Raw genomic sequence first — 26,575 nt, forward strand, 5'->3', positions numbered from 1 at the left:
GCTAGAAGATCTCTGTTTCACTATAACATTTCTGACAGCTCTTAAGAGTTATAACATTGCTTTATTTTTAAAAGAGCCGTCAGATATACAACAATCAATGTAAGTATGAAATCAGTTAGTAGGTCCTATGCAAGGAGATTTTGCTTACATTTATTGGTTTCTAGTAATCTGATATTTTTCCTTATGCTATTATTTAGTAGTGATTAGCGTTGTTGTCTGTTAGTGCAGGACCCCTGTTATAGTGCTGCCATAATAATAAGATTAGAAAAGAACAATGTATATAACTATAATAATGTATGATAAATAAATATTACAAAAAAAATGAGACATAAAGCATGTGCATTTAAAAAAACCACATCAATATTAACCTCTTATTAAATTAATATAATGTAATACCTTGCCAAGTAATACAACTCTATAAAAAGAATACTAATCTCCTAGCATTCAAGTAACTAGAATACAAATTTTTAAATTAGTGTTACAGTTTCTGACCTAGTCTTTCCAATCACTCTCAGCAGTTAAGAAACTGCAGAATATCACAATTATCTTACTTTTACCTGATTCATAGAAACACTAGTGCCAAAACATATGTTAGAAAAATACACAACCAAAAATAAGAACAATCATGGTGGCCATTTTGTTGAAGCCAATGTTCATTATAACAATAGCAGTTCCCCATAAAAAGACTGCAGACTGTGTTATAGTGTTTATGTGGCACGAGGAGCAGAACTGTAATAATTCTAGTTTAGGGGTGTGTGTCAGGATGGATCTCCTCTGCCACCCTGTCCGTTGTTGCTGGGGACCAGTTGGTCTGGCCTTGCCACCTTCCCTTTTTCTTTATCCCAAAAACGCCCTCTAACCATAGTTGGAGGGGTTTTGCTGCTGCCACCACTAGGCTCCTTAGCGGCACATAGAACCGCGCCCTTCTGGGTAACTCTCAATGCTAGTGTACCCCCTTGGTGGTACATCTGGGCTGGTACACCTGACCTCTTACAGATGGTATGATGATACCAATACATGGTCAAACAGTGCGCTTTTTATACAGATTTACAAAGATACCCTGGCAGAAGGTATTTCAGCCTCCTGCCCCTCTAATCAATCCAGGTGCTTCATGCAGCCTGCACATAAATAAGCCTGGAGGGATTTAACCTTTTTACATTGCTGCTAGGGGCACCACTACGTCTGAGGTTTTCTATTGAATGTTTACCATCAGGATATAACATTTCCCTAATCTTGCTTTGAAAGCAATTTAACTTGCAAAATTCACATTTATCTGTGATCACTTGTATAAGGAGTCTACCAGCAAGTATAATTACCTCCTCCTGTCTTTCAGACTCAACAGACGTTTTGGTCACTCAGCAATGAAAAAGTCTAATTAACATGAGATGACCTTTCTCCAGACAGTTGCAAATCTTCTTAAATTTTGTTTTGCACATAATTTAAATACTGCCAGTTTTTTCATGTAGCACACAAATACTGATAGCTTATTTGTACACTGAAATGTAAAGTTGATATGTGTGTGCTACATGAAAAAACAGTCAGTATTTAACTTATGTGCAAAACAGAATACTAATTTGCACCCCTTGCATTGTAACATGGTTTTGTCCAGGAGACTGAAATAAGAAGTTTCTCAAGTTAAGATCCTTAATGAATCAGGCCCCTAGTCCTTATATTAGCTGACACTAGAAATCCTGCTCCACTCTGTATGTTGTATGATGAATATTCGTTTAGAGATTAACTGATGTTAACCCATATTTCCTAAATTCCTCACTTTACAAGCCTAAGCAATGAATCAAAGCTAAATTTATAGTCTATAAACTTATTTTTTAATATTTTTATAATTCTCTACCTTCTAACTCCTATTTCTTTGGGAGAGTAAATAAATATAGTATAGATTTAAATTTAGCAGTAATAGACATATAACTTACTACCATTCCTTGTTTAAATAGTGGGAGCATTCAACTTAATGTCTCTGTCTGGTTCTAGTGTGTGGAACGAGTGAATTTGTGAGGGGGGTGCACTACTATTATATAGCAATCTTTGCCAGTGGACTGCCAATATTTTCCGAAAGACACTAACAGCACCTGATTGCCGATCTGTGCACAAACGGCTTTGGGTAAATCAACAAAGGACTCCCTGCGAGCGGGGGAGGAGGAGTTTAAACACCGCCGAATCTTACCTCACTGGGGGTGGTCAGTATCGAAATGCACATGTAGCTGGGCTGAACAATGTTCCTTTCCCCTTCCAAGTTTGTCGGTAAGAACATTGGCTATGTGGATCTAACTGTGGTAAGAACCATCCATACCTGATATTAACACCGGTGATCGGTCTGGTTCCTGGACATATATTGATACAGGACAGTATCTTTTAGTTCAAGATTGGCTACAGGCGGAATAATATGCCATAAGATACAAGTGATTGTGCTCAACTCCAAATCCAACACTTGGATATTTTTTCCATCTATCACATCTAACGTTTTTTTTATATCTGGATATACCCATTTGGGATCTTGATTAGCATTCGCTAAGAACTCATTAGAACTATTTTAGGTTTCAATTTATGTTTTAGTGGTTTTGTTATATTCTTCCAATGTTTATTTTATATATTTTATGCATTTAAATATAAATAAATGCTAAAATTACCGCAGTCTATTCACCTGGTTATTGATCAGTACGTTACACACTGTTGCAAATTTTTTCTTGTGAACAGTAAATGCGGCTATAATGTATATTAACCTCTCAGTGTCTCACTGTGCTTTATCATCTTTCATTAGAATTATGCAGCTGTCAGGGAGGAGAGTTAAGGAAGAAGACAAAATCAACAAATACTTTCCACCATGTAACATTGCCTTTATTATTTTACACCAAATGATTTGGTTGTGCATCCTGAGCATTGCACTTGGCAAAACTGAGACACAGAACCCAACACCTGGATGTGATCTTAATAAACTCAATAGATATGTATTTGAATATAAATATTCCCAGGAAGGAGATATAACTATCGGTGGAATATTCACTGTCAATGGCTGGGTTTCACCATATCAATATAAACATGGGATCAAACATCTGTTCTGTCGAGGGTAAGTAACACATACTTGCCAACATTTCCTCATTGGCTTCAGGGAGATCCGGTAAGAGGTCGGCGTGCGGGGGCGGGACTTGATGAATCACATAATTTTGCGATATTTGCGTCATTAGGCCACCCCCACTGTCACTTATCTATTGCGGGGGCGAGAGCCGGGAGGTGGCCCTTCTCTCCCTGGAGGTCTCCCAGAACTGCGGTAGTCTCCCGGACATTACAGGAGAGTAGGCAATTATGCTTTAAGGAAAAGCAGCTAATGAATCTCTAGAGACTGAAGTGTCTTTTACATTTCTGTCTCCATTACTGAAGTCATGTTGTCTTACCTGTCAGTCTTTGATTAAATCTTGGCCTCCATGAAAATGGCCACATACATGGACATTGGACACAATTTCTGAACTGTGTCATCATGCCACAGATGGCAAAGTCAACCACGTCTTGTACTGGCTCAGCATCAGGGAGAATGCCAGACTCTTCAGGGAGTGAGGGAGATCACCCTTATTTCAAGGAGTCTCCCTGACATTCAGGGAGAGTTGGCAAGTGTGAAGTTACATATTGATTGTATACAATACTCTTTATCTAACATCCGCAAAATGTGAGTATGCTACAGCTTCACACAAGAAAGTTCACCAGCCTGCAGTTTTGGTGCGGAAACAGTGAAATACTTCACCCTAAAATATTGCACTGGATTTATCTACCACTTATTTATGCATTTTCATTATTTTTAATATTTCAATATTGCCTAGATTAAAACTGCCAGTTGGAATAGTTCCATTGGAAGTAAATCACTGCCTCTATTATCTGTGTGCATGTCTAAGAGCTCACTTATTTTTTGTTACTGGGGTTGCCAGGTCCATTATTTAAAACAGAATATAGATACATGAGACCCATGTATTTGTTTATATGCCAGATTACAGCATGCATCTAAATTAATTGAAAACTACAGTAGCTATATTATCTATGCTTTCCTTTGGTAGCTCTGCATCCCATCACTGGGGTCATGAGTTTGATTCGCGATGTATAAGTTATTTTCTCTCCGTCTCTTTAAATAATAAATGAGATGAGCAGGTTTCCAAAATATAATATTTCTATAATTTATTAAAAAGGGATTATAAATAGATACAGCCATACTGGACGAAGCAGACATACGCCCAGGGTCTCAAATGCCAATTGACACCCTATATTTGATTAACTTATTCTTTTATAGAATATGAAACTCCTTCTTACCTCAAAACACACCTTCCCAGCTTACATCACTGCTGGCACTCTATCATTAAAATAACATGTTCTATTGGATAGTCAGCGTGACCTTTAACGGTGCCAATATTTCTTTGGACATATCCGGTGATGATTGCTAAATACAATCCTATGACCATTATCTAATCTGTTTCGCTCATGAATTGTGCAGTAATGAAAATTATGTCTCTCGTTATGCAATATGTGTTTTTCTCCGTTCTCTTAAAAGCACAGAAACAAATTCAAGTTTATTGGTTCATTCTATTGAACTAATTGATAATATAGGGTTTTTGTTAATTATTACTTCGACACCGACCATGGCTCTGTCCATGTAGAGTTTGTATGTTCTTCCCGTGTTTGCATGGGTTTCCTCCGAGTGCTCCAGTTTCTTCCCACACTCCAAAAACATACTGGTAGGTTAATTGCCTGCTATTAAATTGACCCTAGTCTCTCTCGGTCTGTGTGTTATATGTTAGGGAATTTAGACTGTAAGCTCCAATGGGGCAGGGACTGATGTGAGTGAGTTCTCTGTACAGCGCTGCAGAATTAGTGGCACTATATAAATATAGCTGATGATGATGATAATATTCTCCTTTGTCACACCAAGGTGAGAGAGAGATGGCTCGGAGAGTGCAAAAATGGCTGAGATATAAGAAATGTTATTTTATATGGTGATTTGTTGACTAGATTCTCAGATTTCCAAGGTTATGATCAGTCTCAAATTGAATTTTGAAAAAAGTATTATTGTCATTAATACAGAAAGACCTTTTCCCAGTACATTACATGCAAAGGGAACGGTTTGTCCTTTTCCTCATATGTTTAAAACTAGTGGTAGCCAGACTGGGCTGTAGAGAATGAGTTAATTGAGACCTTTCATATAGAAAAACTATTAAGAAAGGTAACAAAATTCAGTTTTAATTGGACTCTGACAGGTCAGGAAACAAGATTTTATTTGGAGGGAAGTTTACTTTTTTTTTCCAGGATCATTAGTGGAAGAGCTTTAATCTTGACATAAGAGACTTAGAAACTTAGAATGATGCCTTTAGTTGACTATATCTAGGTTAAAGGCAGGTAAGTACTTTGGGGTTTATATTAGTTGAAAGAAGATATATGATTGATAATAAAAGAAGACAATAGAATAGTGAGAAAAAGAAAGAAACCTTAAAGGAACAAAGATCGAGCAAATGAAAAAAATAAGAGGTGTGGAGAGAATCTTAGTTTGCCTACTAAATTTTTCATTGATCTGCGGTTATATAAACCCATTGCCAACTGTACAGCAACCCTAAAAATGTGTCCAGGAAGAGCCCCTGCAATTTTCATAACTTACACTGGTTGAAAACAGTTAAGGGTGCCGCCCCCTATTGTTTGTCATCCTATAAAATAATCTTCACCTACCCCTCTATGCAGTGCTGTCCGCAACGTGTAAGTTCATGGGAGAGCACAGGATTTCCAGCTCTCATCTCCCTAACAACCATATGACTTATCTGGATGCATCTCCTGGTTGCTCCTGGCTGATTCCACTTCAACAGTGCTAATATATCATAGTGTGATACCAGATATAGCACACAATATTGGGGCAGGTGGAGTCAGGCTGCGACCTAAAGGAGTCAGTGCCCAGATCTGACAAATAGTTGTTAGAGAGAATTCTATTAAGTATATTTTCATGAATTAGGCCAAGTCCAGGTAGACATAGAAAGCAAAAACAACCAGCACAAATAACACCAGATGCTAAATGTTCAAACACCATCAATAGATAATTGTACTGGTAAATTGAAAAATAACTGTATCGGTATTAATAGAATCCCAGCTATGAAATGCAAAATAATTTATTAAAATATCACATTCAATAAAAACAATTGATAAGCATGTACTTGTGATTATTCACAATAGTGAAAAAAGCTAGAGGTAATGAGACCATATATTCCCTATAGTTGCATGAGACAATAAGGTATATATCGAAATATCTTGTGATGTTAAAATCACATATTAGAGATACTATGCACATATTACAGCTTGTCAAACATATAGTTTGGAAAGCCGGATATGGTTTTTTTAACTTTAGACGTTCAGTCTCTGTACACTAACATTTCACATCGCACCGGTATAATTGCCATTAAAAAAGTTTTAGAGAAAGATTCAACACTATCACCTTACCATAAGAAATTTCTTATTGACTCCATTCAATTCATTCTTACTCACAATTATTTTCTTTTTGATTCCATGTTTTTTCTCCAGGTGATGGGTGCGGCCATGGGGACCAGGTTTGCGCCGAGTTATGCCAACCTCTACATGGGCTAGTTGGAGAAAGACCTTGTGTGGGGAGGGGGGCATATGGCACGAACCTAGTCCTCTATAGTCGTTACATTGATGAGCTGTTTATTATTTGGGATGGTGGTTTGGAATCTGCTCACCAATTTGTTTCCTTTCTTAATAACAACACTTATGGGTTAAAATTCACGTATCAATTTAACTTCACCACTATTACGTTTTTGGACATCACCCTCTCTGTCAGTAAGGATTCTATTATTTCGGTAAATTATAATAAACCTGTTGACTCTACTTCTTATTTGCACTTTGATAGTAGCCATTACAAACTGTGGATAACCAATATCCCTAAGGGACAAATGAATAGATTGAGGCGAAATTGTTCCAAAAAATAGAAGATTTCAATACGCAGGCTGATATTATGTTGGGTAATTTCCGTGATAGAGGTTATCCGGACAGTCTGGTTGAGGAAGCCAAGTTATTTGCATTTCAACAGGATAGATCTAGCCTATTAGTCCCGAAAAAAACATCTAGGGAAATTTGCTTAAAACATGAGAACATACCTGTGTTTATTTCCAAATTCAATAATCAGTCACAACAAATTAGGAATATTGTGTCAAAATATTATAAAGCTCTACAACATGATCCAATTTTGAATAATTTATTGGATCTAAAACCAAAATTTGTATTCAGGAGAAATAATAACCTAAAACATCTTTTAGCACCTAGTGTTTTAAAGAAAAAGGTACTTTGCTCTCCAATCTCCAAGATTGATAGCATACTTAAATGGTTACCCCCTAAACCAATGGGAAGTTTTAGATGCAATAAAAATGTTTGTTTAACTTGCCAATTCTTGGAGAATGGTAAAAAGACAGTGAAATCTACAAGTAATGGCCCTATATTTTATATCAAACACTTTATCAACTGTGAATCTGGATATGTTATCTACGTTCTGGAGTGCCCATGTGGCCTCCAGTACGTAGGTCAGGCAACCTGCGCTCTCAAAACAAGGTTTCGTGAGCACAGACTTAATATATTATGTGGCTTACTTACACACAGTGTCTATCGACGCTTTTTCTATAGGCATAATTGTTCCCCTTTGGGGCTAACTGTTACAGGAATTGAAAAATTAGAATATACCCAGAGAGGTGGGGATACGTATAAAAATCTATGTAGAGGAGAAGCCTCTTGGATATTCAAGCTCCAAACTCTAACACCTGATGGACTAAATTATATTATTGAATTTAATGACTGGTATTTATAGATAGATTCTCCATTCTAGTTCCGAGACCCCTACAATTGGTATATTTTTTTACATATCAGTTCAACATTTTTTTCCATATCTGGCTATTATTGTTAATCTGAAGTTTTGTATTTTCTGTAGAGTGGTCATGTTCTTCTCGCAAGTTATGTTCACTTATATCCATTAATCTCAAACCTTTTTTTCTTTTTTTGTTTTCTTCTTTAGTTGTTGTAGCCATTTTGTCTGTTGTTCATTTCGATTTTACTGTAGGCTATTTAATATATCTCAGTTATTCACTGATCTCTTTCATTTGATTGTAGATCAATATGCTCTAATAGCAATTACTAACATCCTTGTTCAATATGTCCATTTACATTTAAAGTACAATACCATAGTTTCTAATATGATCAAGTTCATGTAGAATTATCAATTTTTAAGATAATTAAATTGGTATTTACAATTGCCATATTTTTATATGGAAGCCATTTATACTTAGGTAGTGGTATCTAATATTGTCTATTTTGGTTTAATTTGGTTATATGGGAGAACTCAAGTTTATTTAGTGGGAGATATTATTCATTCTCCTACTTTCTAGCATTCCAGACGGTTTTTAGGATGCTTTTATTTTTATTTTTATTTTATTTTTACATTTATTTATATTTATGTATGTTTAATAATTTGTTTTATTGCTGTGATATGTTCACCTAAATGCCAGTTCTATCAAAGAGTTAATCTTTAGATACCCCAGTTTGTTCTCAAGTGTTTGAACTTACTGATTACAAATTAACCTATCACAAATGGAACTGTGGCTTTATATAGGAAGAGACCGAACACCAAATTATACAGCTTTGATTTCGTCTACTATAGACAGACGAAACGTGTCAGTTATATACATCTTTTCTACACTCTGAAAGCTTTTGAGAGTCCCTCTTGTGACAACACCATACCCGGACAGAAAGGAACCTGCGGAGCTAGGAGCGTTTATTCATGTCACTTTGTTCCTGGACGGACATCTGAGGGTGCCCACCCATTTCAATTCTGCCTGCCGTCTACAAGGAACATCAAGGGTTGAGCGTGGCCACCGAAAACTCGTGAGTTACATACTCCATTATTGCCTTTCATCGCTCCCTCAATATCTATTTGCTCCCGGTTCTCAGAGTCGAGATACATTGCTGTTGGGAACTATTTGCCTACATACTCTCTATCGGAGTCTGAACTTTTAATCATTGATGTTCATTCCTGTTGGTATCGATATATACCTTATTGTCTCATGCAACTATAGGGAATATATGGTCTCATTACCTCTAGCTTTTTTCACTATTGTGAATAATCACAAGTACATGCTTATCAATTGTTTTTATTGAATGTGATATTTTAATAAATTATTTTGCATTTCATAGCCGGCTGGGATTCTATTAATACCGATACAGTTATTTTTCAATTTACCAGTATAATTATCTATTGATGGTGTTTGAAAATTTTGCATCTGGTGTTATTTGCACTGGTTGTTTTTGCTTTCTATGTCTATCCATTTGTGGGCTTGACCCTGCCCATTTCCAGCTGCATTTCTCTCCAGATATTTTTCCATTTACTTTTAAAGTTTTCTTCATACCATAGTGCCTTACATCATTTGGGTTTCTAGTCCAGGTAGACTCCCAATACTTAAACATACGAGTGAGGAGTCTATTTATACTATTACACAGGGATGTTAGAGCCGGTGATATTGCCCAGCTTTCTAGTCCAGGTACTGATTATTAAGCATTGTTTAAATGTGAATAGTCCAATTGGAAATAATGTTGTGTAAGTTTGTTTATACTTATCATTATTATTATTTTTGCAGATTTGTAAGGCGCCATAGTGCTCTGCAGCGCAGTACAGTAGGGAAAACAGTACATAGATATAACAGTGACATACAAAGTAGACTAACACTGACTCATTTAGGTCGCAGCCTGGTTGCACTTGCCTCAATATTGTGTGCTATATGTGAGGAATACTTTTAATTGATGAAAAAATATTGAACCGTGAGGAAATAAAAATAATAATTATAATAATAATAATAATAATAATAATAATAATAGTATAAATAATAATAATTGCATACAATTGTGTTTCTCTATACAGAGTACACCGCAGAGATTACAGATATTTACGAGCTTTTATATTTGCAATTGATCAGATTAACCAGAACCCAGATATTCTGCCCAATATTACTCTGGGTTATCACTTGTATGATCCATGTGGGAATGAGAATAAAGCTGTGGAAGATGTTTTACAGATATTGTCTGGACACAGACAGTTAATTCCTAATTACAAGTGTTTGGAACATGGTAAAGTAGCTGGTTTTATTGGAGACCTCAACTCTATCACCACCATTCCAATGGCACAATTGCTGAATGTATATGGCTATGCTCAGGTAAGTGCCATCAATCTTCTTTAGATATGAGTATATAGATTTAGTCATGTTTAATGTTTAATATTTGTATGAATGAGGCAGATGCCAGGAACCCACATTTGTTGGCTAATACTGCGGATTGCAAAACTCATGAATTCCAATATCACTATAAATGATGCAAACAGGGCTCACTGACATTGTCCTGCAGAGAGAAAAAGGAGAAGCAGAGTCTATATCAGTCACAGAGCAGGCTGGGATCATATTGACATAAATGTTTTATTCTTGAACCAACTCCATTTCAGTCGGATTAGAAAATATTTATTTTGCTCACTTCCTACAAATCCTCTATTCTCTTCTAATATTAGTCTATGTGAGAAAGACCTGTAAAGGCTTAATTCATGTCCGAACTCTACTTGAACCTAAGTTGCGTTTATAAAAAGAGCACTGAACTGTTTAATTCCAACTGTATTAAAATACAAGTATATCTCAAGATACGCTTCCACCTGAATCTGGGTGTGAGTACTCTCTGCCTAAACAGTGCTTGTGGCATGTGGACAGACAGAGCAGACTGCAATAAACACACAAACATATGTACAATATGTACAATATAAGGACACGACACGACACAACACATAAAAATGTTTTTGATCATGAAATAAAATAACAACAGTTGTCAGCACAATAATTTCTATAAATATTACATTTAAAATATATATTTTGTTAACATTATTTACAGAAATAAAGATGCTTTCAATGCGTATTGTTCATACGATGTGTTTGTGTAGTCTGTCTTAATTACATGCAGTTATTCTGTGATAGTCAGTGGCACACATACGTGCAACTTTAAAAGCCAAGGCTATGCCGTGTCAGTTTACCCTTGGCCTGTAGTAAATGATACGGCGAAACCAAGATACTGATGAGAAACCCAGGACTTGAATTGGCCGCGCTGCGTCGGAACGCCCTTACTGTACAGGGCCTATGTTAGTCCACCTACTCCCTCACCCTTTTCGCCTAAAAAGTCATAGTCATAGGTGTCATTTGGGTTCAGATGTGAATTGCATGCAATTGTGTTCATTGGCGTAAGGTCAATTTCTGGGCATATGCAGAGACATTTCACGTAAGATGTGCTAGGCAAACGGACTTACGACCCAGAATGGATCAAGCCCAATGTGCTTCTGACCATTCAGTATTTATTACTTATTTTTTATGATTTCTTGCAGTGGAACTAGCTATAGACATTTAAATAGAAAAATAGAATATCATCTTTATTTAGATCTCATTTAGGATTACTAAAGCAGCTTATCCTTACACCAGTATTGATAGTATTAGTAGCATATCTGCAGCTGAATTAATTGAGCTAGGTGATTTTAATGAATATAATGGTCTGCTTAAAACATGGATTTATCCAATCTTCATCATCATCATCACCATTTATTTATATAGCGCCACTGATTCAGCAACGCTGTACAGAGAACTCATTCACATCAGTCCCTGCCCCATTGGAGTTTACAGTCTAAATTCCCTAATAGAGACACACACTCACACAGACACAGAGGGAGACAGACGGACAGGGAGACAGAGAGGAAGAGACTAGGGTCAATTTTGATAGCAGCTAATTAACCTACCAGTATGTTTTTTAGTGTTGGAGGAAACCAGAGCACGCAGAGGAAACCCACGCAAACACGGGGAGAACATACAATCTCCTCACAGATAAATTGTCGGGAATTGAACTCATGACCCCAGTGCTATAAGGCAGAAGTGCTAACCACTATGCCACCGTGCTGCCCAATCTTATAACTTAGATCAAACTGGAGAGGAAATTTAGATACAAGCAAGTAATGGGAGGGTACCCAAATATAGAACATTTTGAAGACACCATAATTTTAAAAATAACAACTTAATTAAAAAAATTATGAGAAACATTGTGAAGATATCAAGCTGTCTTCCCAAATGCACACTCAGTTCCCCAGACATTCATCTCCCTGCTATCTGGATTCAGCATCTTTTGGACATTCCAATACAGTTTTACACACTTGTGTACAGTGGAGGGCTGGCACATTTGAGCCATGAGGGCCAAGACTCGACTCAGCAGCCTATTAGGAGCAATTTAAAAGGAGAAAATTGCAGGTGGCTCAGTGACCCAGCCAAAGGTAGCCCACTGTGGGACTGGCCCAGGTGGCAGATGCCCCCCTGCCCCCCAGCCCAGCCTGCCCCTGCTTGTGTATTGGATTTTTGTTATTTGCTGCCCCTTGCAGGAGAATTGCATTTCCCTAATATTCTTTCCCCTTCTGGTTTATATAAACTGCTAGGCGAATGGCACTCATCCCCATCATCATGATCAATCGCTACACCTTATAGAGGACCTGTTGCTCTTTGGAAAGAAGCTCAAGGATTAGAGCCTGTCATTCGGATTATCAATTGACATTGAATTAAGAGTTCCATGCGCAACTAACAGATTGATGAACCAAACTACCAAGTAACCATCCATTGAACTGCAGTCTCTATGGAACCTATAATACAAGAACAGTAGGAGTGTGCAAGTGCCTTTCATGGATATTGTGTCTGAGGAAATGAATCTAATTTGTTGTTGTACGGCTGGTCATTATACTTATGATAAGTGTCATGGGCACTAGGAGTCTTTGCCCAGGATATCACCAGATGATGATCTTACCAGAGTAGTGAGGGTTACACAGTGGTTCTCTGGTAGCAGGGTGACTAGCGGAACATATGACTCAGCAGATGGTGAGAGGATGCAAATAGAAAAGTCAATGACTAGCAGCAATCTGGTTAATGATTAGGTAGATATGAACACGAGGATCTTGATGGACGTGAAGAAGTGCAGGAAGGTAACAGGGAAGTCAGTGGTCTGCGTACAGCAAGTTGTACCACTGCTTATGGTGAAGAGATTTGTCCAGGTGCAGGTAGGTAGCGGGGAAGTCAGTGGTCTGCGTACAGCAAGTTGTACCACTGCTTATGGTGAAGAGACTTGTCCAGGTGCAGGTAGGTAGCGGGGGAAGTCAGTGGTCTGCGTACAGCAAGTTGTACCACTGCTTATGGTGAAGAGATTTGTCCAGGTGCAGGTAGGTAGCGGGGAAGTCAGTGGTCTGCGTACAGCAAGTTGTACCACTGCTTATGGTGAGAGGACTTGTCCAGGTGCAGGTAGGTAGCGGGAAAGTCAGTGGTCTGCGTACAGCAAGTTGTACGACTGCTATAGGTGGGGATAGGTACAGGTGTCGATGAGTGGAAACATAGAATGTAGACACTGAGAGCACAAGGAACTTGATCCCAAACAATATGCACAAGTCTATGTTGGTGTGGCAGGCGCTGCTTGACAGAGACAAATTCACTACTGGAATCCAGGCTAATAGCAGAAGGTCAATTAGCATATGTATCTCACGACTGAACAAAGAGGTAAACTTCCCAGCAGATATGCGGAGTAATAACACAGTCTCAGGGAGATAGAGGATTCTGTGGGTAAGTGGAGAACAGTCCAAGCGGATATGCAGTAAACAAATACAGTCAATAGAAAGTAAGCATACCGCGGTTCAGTTGAGCAGGCTGTCCACGAGAGGATACAGGAACAGCTGAGCGGCTGCACGCCAGCACGAGTAAAGAAACCACAGGTTAGTGGTAGCAGTAATCAAGGTCCGAGTCAGCACACAGACAGAGAACTTGACACGGGTAGAACAACGATGAGCAATGCAGGAATCACTGGAGATAGCGAACATGAGTAGAACACTGGAGGTAATAGCGGACTGGAAGCCGCAGATGATTAGAGCGGGAATCAGCAGGGAACTGAAGACATAGTAGAACACGGGAGACTTGTAGCGCTCTGGAAACCGGCAGGAATCAGCAGGTAACTGAAGACATAGTAGAACACAGGAGACTTGAAGCGGTCTGGAAACCGGCAATGAGTTGAGCAGGAATCAGCAGGAAGCTGAAGACATAGTAGAACACAGGAGACTTGAAGCGGTCTGGAAACCGGCAATGAGTTGAGAAGGAATCAGCAGGAAGCTGAAGACACGGAGAAGTACACAGGAACAACTTCAGAGACTCACAGGGAATGAGACTCCAAGATCAGGCAACGAGGTAATGAACACAGGTGCTTTAAATAGGGAGCATTGCCTGATCAACCAATTAACTAAAAGCAAAGGTCAGAAGAGTTCTTAGGAACTGTGCATGCGCAGACCATCAGGATGGCGGGCGGCCACGGTTCAGGATAGGTGCTGGCAGGAATACTGGAGAGCCACGCACCAGTGAAGAGGCACTCACGGTCCAGTGAGTGACAGTACCCCCCCTTTTAAAGGTGGGCACAGAACACATGGAGCCGAATTTGCCCGGATACTTAGAATAACATTTTCTTAGAAGAGCTGGGGCGTTGAGATCTTCTGCCCGAATCCACAAACGTTCTTCGGGACCAAAGACCTTCCAATGAACGAGGAAACGAAGAACTCCTTGCTAAATTTTTGCATCTAATATATGAGTGATCTCAAACTCCTCTTGATAAATTTGAACTGGCCGAGGTGCTGAAGGAGGAACTGAGAAACGGTTGATGATAAGAGGCTTGAGTAATGACACATGGAAGGCGTTGGAAATACGAAGGTTCTTAGGTAGTAGAAGTTTGAAACAAACTGGATTTATCACTTGAGTGATCCTGTATTGACCAATAAAATGAGGAGCGAACTTCATAGATGGAACCTTCAAACGAATAATTTTGGTTGATAGCCATACACGATCTCCAATTTTAAGTGGGTGAATAGCCCGTCTCTTTTTATCTGCAAAGGACTTATATCTGGCAGATGTCTTCTTTAAACAGGTTTTAACCTGAGACCAAATATTTTTGAAGGTCTGACAAACAGTCTCTACCACAGGAACTTGGGTGGGAGGGAGGGCAGGAAATTCCAGGAAAGACGGATGGTGACCGTAAACCACAAAGAATGGACTTCTTGAAGATGACTCATGATACATGTTGTTATGGACGAATTCAGCCCATGGGAGCAAATCTACCCAGTTGTCTTGGTTAGCTGAGGAGAACATCCTTATGAAAGTCTCGAGATCTTGATTGACTCTCTCAGTCTGTCCGTTTGATTGAGGATGGTAGGAAGATGAGAGTGATAATCGAATACCCAAGGTCTTACAAAGGGCTCGCCAGAATCTGGAGACGAATTGCACTCCTCTATCCTATCCACCACTACCCAAATGGTATTACACTTTTTACTAGGAGGAAGATCTGTAACAAAGTCCATACTAATATGGGTCCAAGGCTTGGAAGGAATGGGTAGTGGTTGAAGTAAACCCGCTGGTGTTCTGCGGGGAGTTTTAAACGGGGAACATAACTCACAGGCAGCCACAAAGTCTTTGACATCTCTCCTCATAGAGGGCCACCAGTAGCTTCGAGAAAGGATTTAGAAAGTTCACCAGAATGTCCAGAAAAACATGAAGAATGAAACCAAGACAAAATTCTCTTCCTATGAGATGGAGGCACGAGAGTTCTCCCAAATGGTAGCACCTTGGTGGATGAAGCAGCCAGAGAAACACATTTGGGATCTAATATAGTGTGGTTAGGACCATCTTCAACGTCTGAGGACTTCACGAATGCCCGGGAAAGGGCGTCTGCTTTTTTATTTTTTGCAGCTGGTTTGAAGGTTATAATAAGTTCAAACCGAGAAAAGAAAAGAGACCATCTTGCTTGACGAGGATTCAAACATTGAGCTGACTGTAGATATGACAAATTTTTATGGTCTGTAAAAATTGCTACAGGATGACGAGCTCCCTCCAGCAAATATCTCCACTCCTCTAATGCTGCTTTTTATGGCCAGCAACTCCTTGTCCCCGATGGTATAATTCTTCTCCGCGGGTAGAAGACCCCGGGAATAAAAGGCACAAGGATGGAATTTTTGTTGCTCCGATCTTCGGGATAAAATGGCTCCTAAACCAACATTAGAGGCGTATACCTCTAGGAAGACGGGAAGCGTCACAACAGGCTGTCGAAGAACAGGAGCGGAGGAGAAGGACTCTTTGAGACACTGGAAAGCTTGAAGGGCCTCAGAGGACCATTGTTTAGTGTTGGCCCCCTTGCGAGTTAGGGCCACTATAGGAGATGCAATAGACGAAAAATCTTGAATGAAGCGTCTGTATTAATTAGCAAAACCTAAAAAATGTTGGATTGCACGAAGAGTAGTTGGCTGGGGCCAATGTAATACAGCATTCACCTTTTCTGGATCCATCTGAAGGCCAACTCCAGAGACAATATATCCCAGAAATGGAATCTGGGGCAACTCGAATGAACATTTTTCTAATTTGCAAAATAAAGAATTTCTTCGGAGTCTGGAAAGGACCTCTGCCACGTGTTGATCATGAGAGGGCAGATCCTGAGAAAAAATTAATATGTCGTCCCGATATACGACGACACAAACATATAACAGGTCCCGGAAGATCTCATTCACGAAACCCTGGAAGACAGCGGGGGCTTTACACAACCCGAAGGGCATAACTAAGTACTCATAATGCCCATCTCTGGTGTTGAAAGCTGTCTTCCATTCGTCTCCGGACCTGATCCGAATTAAATTATAGGGAACCTCGAAGATCCAGCTTGGTAAAGATCCGAGCTCCCTTGATACGATCGAAGAGCTCAGTAATTAACGGAATGGGATACCGATTTTTTGATGATAATGGCATTGAGTCCACGAAAATCTATACAGGGGCGTAATGACCCATCCTTCTTTTTCACGAAAAAGAAGCCCGCTCCAGCGGGAGAGGAAGAAGGTCGAATAAATCCTCGCTGGAGGTTCTCCTTAATGTACTCAGATGTAGCTTGAGTCTCAGGTAAAGAAAGTGGATACACACGGCCCCTAGGAGGAGTCTTGCCTGGTTGTAGATCAATCGGACGGTCCCAAGAACGATGAGGAGGGAGGCGTTCAGACTGAAGCTTATCGAATACATCAGCAAAGGAAGCATACTGTGGAGGAAGACCCGGTGGACACGATGAAATGGAGGATTGCTGTATCTTGAGTGGAACAACTTGAGAAAGGCAACGATGATGACATTTAGACCCTCAGGACGTGACTTGAGGAGTGTTCCAGTCAATCTGAGGGGAATGAAGTTGAAGCCATGGAAGGCCTAGTACAATAGGACTGGTAGTAATAGGAAGAATTAGAAATTAAATTTTTTCCTGGTGTAAGGCTCCAATTTGAAGAGTCAATGGAGACGTACTCTGAGTAATGAGAACATTAATTATACGTGATCCATCGATAGCAGTAACGGTAATGGGTACCTTTAAAGAAATCACTGGTAGGGACCATTGATTCACTAGGGAACTAAAGATAAAATTACCTGCAGCTCCAGAATCTATAAGTGCTTGAGTGTCAAAGGATTTGGTAGCAAAGAAAACGGTAACATCAAAAGAACAAACTTTCACTTTCGTGGAACATGGAGAGGACTCCAGGGACCCTAACTTTACCTCTCCAGAACTAGTTATGGCCTGGCATTTCCCGACCTCCTAGGACATGAGTTGAGCATGTGAGTAGAATCAGCACAATAAATACAGAGTCTATTTTTTACTCTTCGTTCTTTCTCCTCCGATGTTAATTTGGAGCGACCTACCTCCATAGGTACTACTGGAGATGAAGCATGACGAACTTGAGGTACTGAGCGAAGAGGTGCTTTATAGGAAGTTACTTTCTTTGGAATCTCTCTCACGAAATCTCATGTCTACACGATGGCAAAGAGAAATCAACTCATCCAAGGAGGAGGGTACTTGTGAGGTCAGTGCGTCTTTAATCTTATCAGAAAGCCCCTGCCAGAAGGCGGCAATCAAGGCTTCAGTGTTCCACTGAAGTTCAGAGGCAATTATCCGAAATTGAATGACATACTGAGCTACGGTGCGAGATCCTTGGCGTAGTCGGAGGATGCTGGAAGCTGCAGAGATAGCACGACCAGGTTCGTCAAACACACTTCGAAACGTGGAAATAAACTTGCCACTATCTTGCAACAAAGGGTCATTTCTTTCCCACAGAGGGGAGGCCCATGCGAGAGCCTGTCCGGAAAACAAAGAGATGAGGTAGGCCACTTTGGAACGATGAGTAGAGAAGTTATGAGGTTGAAGTTCAAAATGAACGGAGCATTGATTAAGAAAGCCCCTACAGGTTTTGGGATCTCCATCATATTTAGAAGGAGTAGGCAGGTGTAGCGTGGAAGCGATGGACACCTGGGATGGCACTGGGGAAGGAGATGGAGACACTGGAAGCTCAACGATTGCTGCTACATTTTGCACAGGGGTTCCTTGGGAGGCTAAAGCCTGACAATATTGCAACAACTGTTGTTGGCGAACATCTTGTTGTTCGATTCGGGTGACCAGATACTGCAGCATCTCTTTAGCTGTTGGTTCCGATCCTGGGTGTGTCATGGCCTGATCTTACTGTCACAGGCACTAGGAGTCTTTGCCCAGGATATCACCAGCTGATGATCTTACCAGAGTAGTGTGGGTTACACAGTGGTTCTCTGGTAGCAGGGTGACTAGCGGAACATATGACTCAGCAGATGGTGAGAGGATGCAAATAGAAAAGTCAATGACTAGCAGCAATCTGGTTAATGATTAGGTAGATATGAACACGAGGATCTTGATGGACGTGAAGAAGTGCAGGAAGGTAACAGGGAAGTCAGTGGTCTGAGTATAGCAAGTTGTACCACTGCTTATCGTGAAGAGATTTATCCAGGTGCAGGTAGGTAGCAGGGAAGTTAGTGGTCTGCGTATAGCAAGTTGTACCACTGCTTATGGTGAGAGGACTTGTCCAGGTGCAGGTAGGTAGCGGGGAAGTCAGTGGTCTGCGTATAGCAAGTTGTACCACTGCTTATGGTGAGAGGACTTGTCCAGGTGCAGGTAGGTAGCGGGGAAGTCAGTGGTCTGCGTATAGCAAGTTGTACCACTGCTTATGGTGAGAGGACTTGTCCAGGTGCAGGTAGGTAGCGGGGAAGTCAGTGGTCTGCGTATAGCAAGTTGTACCACTGCTTATGGTGAGAGGACTTGTCTAGGTGCAGGTAGGTAGCGGGAAAGTCAGTGGTCTGCGTACAGCAAGTTGTACCACTGCTATAGGTGGGGATAGGTACAGGTGTCGATGAGTGGAAACATAGAATGTAGACACTGAGAGCACAAGGAACTTAATCCCAAACAATATGCACAAGTCTATGTTGGTGTGGCAGGCGCTGCTTGACAGAGACAAATTCACTACTGGAATCCAGGCTAATAGCAGAAGGTCAATTAGCATATGTATCTCACGACTGAACAAAGAGGTAAACTTCCCAGCAGATATGCGGAGTAATAACACAGTCTCAGGGAGATAGAGGATTCCGTGGGTAAGTGGAGAACAGTCCAAGCGGATATGCAGTAAACGAATACAGTCAATAGAAAGTAAGCATACCGCGGTTCAGTTGAGCAGGCTGTCCACGAGAGGATACAGGAACAGCTGAGCGGCTGCACGCCAGCACGAGTAAGGAAACCACAGGTGAGTGGTAGCGGTAATCAGGGTCCGGGTCAGCACACAGACAGAGAACTTGACACGGGTAGAACAACGATGAGCAATGCAGGAATCACTGGAGATAGCAAACACGAGTAGAACACTGGAGGTAATAGCGGACTGGAAGCCGCAGATGATTAGAGCAGGAATCAGCAGGGAACTGAAGACATAGTAGAACACGTGAGACTTGTAGCGGTCTGGAAACCGGCAGGAATCAGCAGGGAACTGAAGACATAGTAGAACACAGGAGACTTGAAGCGGTCTGGAAACCGGCAATGAGTTGAGCAGGAATCAACAGGAAGCTGAAGACACGGAGAAGTACACAGGAACACCTTCAGAGACTCACAGGGAATGAGACTCCAAGATCAGGCAACGAGGTAATGAACACAGGTGCTTTAAATAGGGAGCGTTGCCTGATCAACCAATTAACTAAAAGCAAAGGTCAGAAGAGTTCTTAGGAACTGCGCATGTGCAGACCATCAGGATGGCGGGCGGCCACGGTTCAGGATAGGTGCTGGCAGGAATACTGGAGAGCCACGCACCAGTGAAGAGGCACTCACGGTCCAGTGAGTGACAATAAGGATATTTCATTGTCAACCATAGTTGATTTATATGTCAAGCCACACGGATGAGTCAGCCATGTTGTCATTGTTAAACAATAGTTGTAGAACTGTTTAGGGTTGAGAAGCTCACATTTACATATCAAATGCCATGAGCTAACTTCCTGAGGCGTAGGGTGCTCCATTCCTCATGTTTCATGACAGAGGGAAAAAGTCTCAATCTCTTTCTTCTGACACTCACTAGGAGCACACAGCTAAGTGTGTGGCAAGTATAGAAACTGTAAGTTGAATGGAATGGAGGTGCGTGTGTGTGTGTTTGTGTGTGTGTGTGTGTGTGTGTGTGTGTATGTGTGTGGCAGCCTGGAACACAATTTATACTAGGGTATGGCTGACATTATAGAGTTTGTTGAATGGAGTTTAAATGGACTATGAATAGTTTGTGATTGTTTGTCTTTATGTACAGATGGCTGTGATGTGAAACTTAATTGGTTGCAATTGCAGAGTTTACAAGATGGCTAGAGTTTCAAACTGGATTTCATGGAGTTTCTACGGTACTTTAAATTAATTGAATGAAGCAGTTTGTGTGTGCTACAATGATCGAAGTCATGTGCTTGAATGGAATATGTATGTACATGGTTTAGCAGACAAAAGGTTGACTTTGTATTACTGGGACACCCCCTCTTCGTATGGCCATTATCCAGCCTACCTGATGTATACACAGATAAAATACAATGGCTAATAGGCATTTAGTTTTTACATTAGGTGAGACAATTTGATGTACAGAATGAGAATTTTAGTTTAGATAATGATACATATTGTGATATAATGTGATTAATATGTCTAGATTGTGTTGCATAGATTGTATGCATTTTATAGAAATGTGTTTGTGAGATAGCTGAAGTTTGTGAGATAGCTGGAATGAAATAGTGTGAGAACATATGGTTTTTCTATGGGATATAAATGGTATTGAGTTTATAGTATTGTGTTTTGTTAAAATGGAGGACAGCCTGAGTGTGTCTCCCCAACAGCGCCCCCTCCAACCCTTGTCACACACAAACACACAATACAGAAACACATACACGCACGCATTGACTTTCATGGTTTTTTTTCTCTCTCCTATTGGACTCTAAAGAAAGAATAATTTCCCCTTGGATTAAAACCAATTAAAATATTAGCTTCCTTTATAATTAAATGGTGAATGAGGGATTATTTTTAATCATTTTTAATTTATTTATTTTTCCAACACTGTGCATGCCCGATCTCACTAGTAAAGCATCTACTCTTACCTCTTTACGGGACCAGTGTTCATGGATATGTCCAGGGCATTATTTATTAGGAATTGATAGGGATAGCAGGATTTCTATTATTGCGATAAGCTGTGATTGAAAACCATCCATATAGCCATTTCTTTAAATAAAAAAGCCTGTTTTGTTTTATTCAATGAACTTTATTTGAAAATTATGCCTGTGTAAATTGTTTTCATATTTTGATATAATGGGCATAGGTCATGGTAACCACCAATTATCCCAGGACCAGAGGGGTCAAAGTCTTTTTAAGAATCCTACCCCCACAGCTCAAGCAGTCCCATTGCTTTTCATCACAGGCTGCCCAGACTGGGGTTGCTGTACTGGGGAACCCATACTTGAAATTTCCCTGTTTCGTCCAAAACTAGAAAAATAAAACAAATTTGCTACCTACACTGTAATAATCACAATTGGGTTCTACTCTATGCAATATTAACAAATGAACTGCTTAATTCCTAAATTTAAAAATTTATGGAGAGGATTCTATCGGGATTAACAATTACACATATTCAAACAACCAAGCAGACAAAGATAAAAGGATTTAGTCACTATTTGACGCACTCATGGGGACCCAAAACAAAATATATTTAAAATAATAATAATAATAATTTTTATTATTGCAAATCAATACAATATTTTCAAAACTTATAATTCAACACATTACTTAATAGAAATATTAAAAACAGTGAAGTACAATTTTGTGATAAAAGTTAATTATTATTTAAAATATACTGTAGACTAGCGTATCACAATCCCTATTTAATTATATCAGACAAAAACCTTTTCTCATATCTTATTATGTTTCTTATAATAATAGTGCAGATTTCTCAATTAATATCACCAGAATTTCATAAGGAAACCAAAATAAATTCTCTTATTTCTGCAATATTTTCTGTCTGATCATTTGCTAATGTATCCAGCTGGAGAGTTGAATTATTCAATAGATCATTATAAAAAGGCTTGATAGAGTGCAAAGCTATTAAGATGGTGGAAGACAGCTTGCAGGTGATCAGGTGATGATCAGATAGATGTAAATGAGTGTTAAATAAATCAGAACATGAAAATAGTCTAGAGAAAGTAAAATCAAGAAAGTGGCTATCACAATGAGCAGAAGAGTTGGTCTATTGAAAGCGGCCAATAAAATAGGTTATACAGAGTAGTAGGGAGTTACAAATTGAATGTGGATAATAAATAGGGATGTTAAAATTATCAACTATGATGGTGGGGATGTCAAAATATAAAAATTGAGAGAGCCAGGCAGACTAAAGGTCCAGGAGTTAAACATGTGGTGTCACACTTCAATGCAGAGATCACAGCTAAGGAGCCCGGAAAATGGTGAAAACACACAATGTTTATTGCAGTATGGTACAAACTGGATGGTGTAGATATAGGACAAGGATTGAAGGGAGATGCAGAAAGCAAATACCAGGAACACAGCTGATGCAGGTGAACAGGTAGTATGAAGAAATCCAACAAGGAGCACAGCAGGGTACAGCAGAGCAACATACAACAACAACAACAGCAACAATAACCAGCACAGAATACTGAGAGTGGCAGGTATAAATAGAGAGAGAATCAGGTGCAGGTGATTAATTAGTGCAGCAAGGTACTCATAGGAGTAGGAAGAAACAAGCACAATACCTCTGATAGATAAGAGGTACTGCGGGAGAGTATTTAAAGAACACAATTAAAGTCAAATAAATCCCTGAGGCTGGAGCTGCCTGGATGCTGCAGAGGAGAGGCTGATACTGACAGTACCCCCATCCCCCCTTAGGGCAGATTCCAGATACCGATTACCAAAAGTGACTAAAACAGTCATAGTTTACTGTAAGGGGCTCGGCATACAAATCTTCGTCCAAGGGCAGAAAGGAGAAGGAGGAAAGATAAGGCACCACACTCCTTCCTCTTTTCTTTCGCTATTTCTTCTTCGAGAACTACTCGGAATGGGAGCCTGAACCAATTGGGTGGAGCACAGTGGTATGTCATGGCCTAATGTGATAGGTGGAATTGCCGAATGTATAGAGGCCCCACAAGATGGCTGTTATGTCTCACTGGAGACAACTACCAATCGGTATTGGCACTGGCCTTCCCAGGGCGCGGAAACTATCGGACCCCCCGGTCTTCTCCAAGAACAACAGCAAGGCAGGATGGCTTTAACTGCTGGAGGTCCGCAGGACGCGGCCCCTAGATTATCCCAACGGCGTTCTAGAGAGATAGTAGTAGGTTCAACGGTTCTGGGAACACAGTAAGAGGCCTCGTCTAGCTGGATATTAAACAGCTTAACTGTAAGAAGTAGGAAGCCAGACGTACCTTGCTGTCTAGTAGAGAGGTACAAGGAGACAAACACGAGAGGAGTCAGGAACTGTAGCCGGTTCGGTACACAGAAAGTCAGCCAGTGCGTGTTGCCAGGGATTCAGCAGATGCAGGGTTAAATAAGCAAGCCGGGTCGGTACACAGGAAGTCAGCCAGTGGGTGTTGCCAGGGATTCAGCAGATGCAGGGTTAAATAAGCAAGCCGGGTCGGTACACAGAAAGTCAGCCAGTGCGTGTTGCCAGGGATTCAGCAGATGCAGGGTTAAATAAACAAGCCATGTCGGTACACAGAAAGTGAGCCAGTGCGTTTTGCCAGGGATTCAGCAGATGCAGGGTTAAATAGACAAGCCAGGTTGGTACAAAGAAAGTCAGCCAGTATTCACAGGGAGAAGTGCACAGGGATCAGGAGCAGCCAGACGCTAAGTATACTTGTTGCTCTGACACAGGAGAGTGTCAGAGTAAGGACAAAATAGTGGGGAAGTTTGAATTCCCCGCCTCTCAGGTCACGTGATCAGACGGACCTAAAAATGGCATAACGGGAGATGTTTCAACTTGCCGATTACTGTGAGAAGCCTCAGAGCAGAGAGCACTGTGAGAAGTCTCAGAGCAAACAGCACTGCGAGAAGCCTCTGTTAGAAACCCCTCCAGCCGGTACAACAAAACCCGGAGTCTGCTCTGAGGTCTGGTGTTCACTGTTGCCCCTGGTGGTGGGGACAGACTTGGCTGCAGACACACAGAGGGTCGAGAGATGCGTACCGGCTAAGGAGAACCCAGGAATAGAGCGTGATGATAGACAGCAGAGTGGGGTCCAGGCCCGAATCGGAGCTGGCAGCAGACAACGTAGCCGAAGAACAAACCAAGGTCAGGGGTCGCAGGCACAGGTTCAGAAACCAGGGACAGTCGTAAGATCAGGGTCACTAGCAAAGGTTCAGATTCCAAGTTCAGGCAATAGATCAGGGTCAGAAGCACAGGTTCAAAGTCCAGGAACAGGCAAGGGTCATACACGGGTAAGAAGTCTAGGGTTGAAACACCAACACAGGATCAAAGCAGCAGGCAGCAGAACTGAAAACAGGATGCTATAACCGGCAGTGAGGCTCAGATCTCACTGCCTTAAATAGTACTAAGAGCTAATCAGGACAGAGGAGGATAGGGCTGACAATCAGCCTCAGGAGGCAGCTAATTAATTGCTAGCTAGAACTAGCATAGGTAATAACATAACCAGGAAGCATGTATAAAAATATGGGTGAACCAGTTTAAATCATATGAGAGCTCCCCCTGGTGTTGGAGGCTGTCCCTACACCCTCCTACATCTATGCAACAAGGATAATAATAGAGCACAGAAACTAAAACACACGCCCGGCTGCTAGTTCATGCCAGGATGCGGCGTACCGCCGCGGCTCGTGACAGCCTCAGAGCGGACAGCACTGTGAGAAGCCTCAGAGCGGACAGCATTGTGAGAAGCCTCAGAGCAGGCAGCACAGTGAGAAGCCTCAGAGCTGACAGCACTGTGAGAAGCCTCAGAGCGATCAGCACTAAGTGGCAAATCGAGCTGAACCGTATTAAGTGGCAACTCGGGCTGAACAGTCAGCAATGTTTCTGGAGCAGACTGGAGGGTCAGGGCCCTCTCTGGAGCAGGCTGTAGAGGAAGTGCCCTCTCGGAAGAAGGCTATAGGGGCAGCACCCTCTCAGAAATAGGTTGGAAGGTCAGCACTCTTTCGGAAGCAGGCTGGAAAGGCAGCATACTCTCAGAAGAAGGCTGGAAGGTCAGTGCCCCCTCTGGAGCAGATTGTAAGGGCAGAGCCTCCTCTGGAGCAGTCTGTAAGGGCAGCGTCCCCTCTTTAGCAGACTCTCAGAAGTAGACAATGTCTCTGAAGCGGAGACAGAAGCCGGCGACTCGGGATTGGAGACAGACTGGCAGCTTGGAACTGGAGGCAGTGGCTGGAGACTCGAGACCGGAGGCAGACGCTGGAGACTCGAGACCGGAGACAGAAGCTGGAGACTTGGAACAGGAGGCAGAGGCTGGAGACTCGTAACTGAAGGCAGAAGATGGCGACTCAGAACTGGAGGTAGAGGATGGCACCTCGGAACTGGAGGCAGAGGCAAAGGATGGTACCTCGAGGCAAATTACTGCTCAGCAACCATTGCAAGTAATTGTTGCAAAGAACAACATTGTTACTAAATTTCCCACAGGACTTCGAAACCTGTACAGATATAAAAAAAAAATAGATATATAAGTGCATGAATATTGAAATATTGGATAGAAAGTATAGACATAATATTTCTTCTACATTAGAGATGATTAGGAGTGCTAGGCATTTAGAATTTCATACTTGGATATTAAATGTCATAAGATGAAATGGCTAATGCACCATCACTAAAGTAGTGTTAGTGATCTGAATAATGGGAATATCCACATAATCAGAAAACTTCAGTTAAATGGGGGTCTTAAAAATTCCATGGATTAACTGCTTTTCATTTTAAACAAATGAAAATGAATTATTAAAGTGTCAAAAACCATAATCTCCCAGTCAATAAATAATTAAAATGTGAATTAATGAAAAATATTTTGAATAATCAATTTCATACAATGATCATTTGGTAGAGGATCTTTTTAATTCACATAATGTTTTGTATTCCCATAACATAATGGCACACTTGAGATTTTATATTTCA

At 40.9% G+C, this 26,575-nt stretch overlaps 1 protein-coding gene across 1 annotated transcript in view; it reads left to right on the forward strand.

The window, feature by feature from the left end:
* The first annotated feature begins 6,564 nt into the window (after positions 1-6,564).
* The window catches only part of LOC142094351 (vomeronasal type-2 receptor 26-like), a 41,372-nt gene continuing 21,361 nt past the window's right edge, over positions 6,565-26,575 (forward strand). Inside the window, exons 1-2 of the mRNA XM_075194564.1 lie at positions 6,565-6,575; positions 9,944-10,235. Coding sequence (XP_075050665.1) covers positions 6,565-6,575; positions 9,944-10,235 — 303 coding nt within the window. The remainder of the gene's footprint in view (positions 6,576-9,943; positions 10,236-26,575) is intronic.

Source organism: Mixophyes fleayi, chromosome 1 (assembly GCF_038048845.1).
Source record: "Mixophyes fleayi isolate aMixFle1 chromosome 1, aMixFle1.hap1, whole genome shotgun sequence".
NCBI classification, from domain to species: Eukaryota; Metazoa; Chordata; class Amphibia; order Anura; family Limnodynastidae; genus Mixophyes; species Mixophyes fleayi.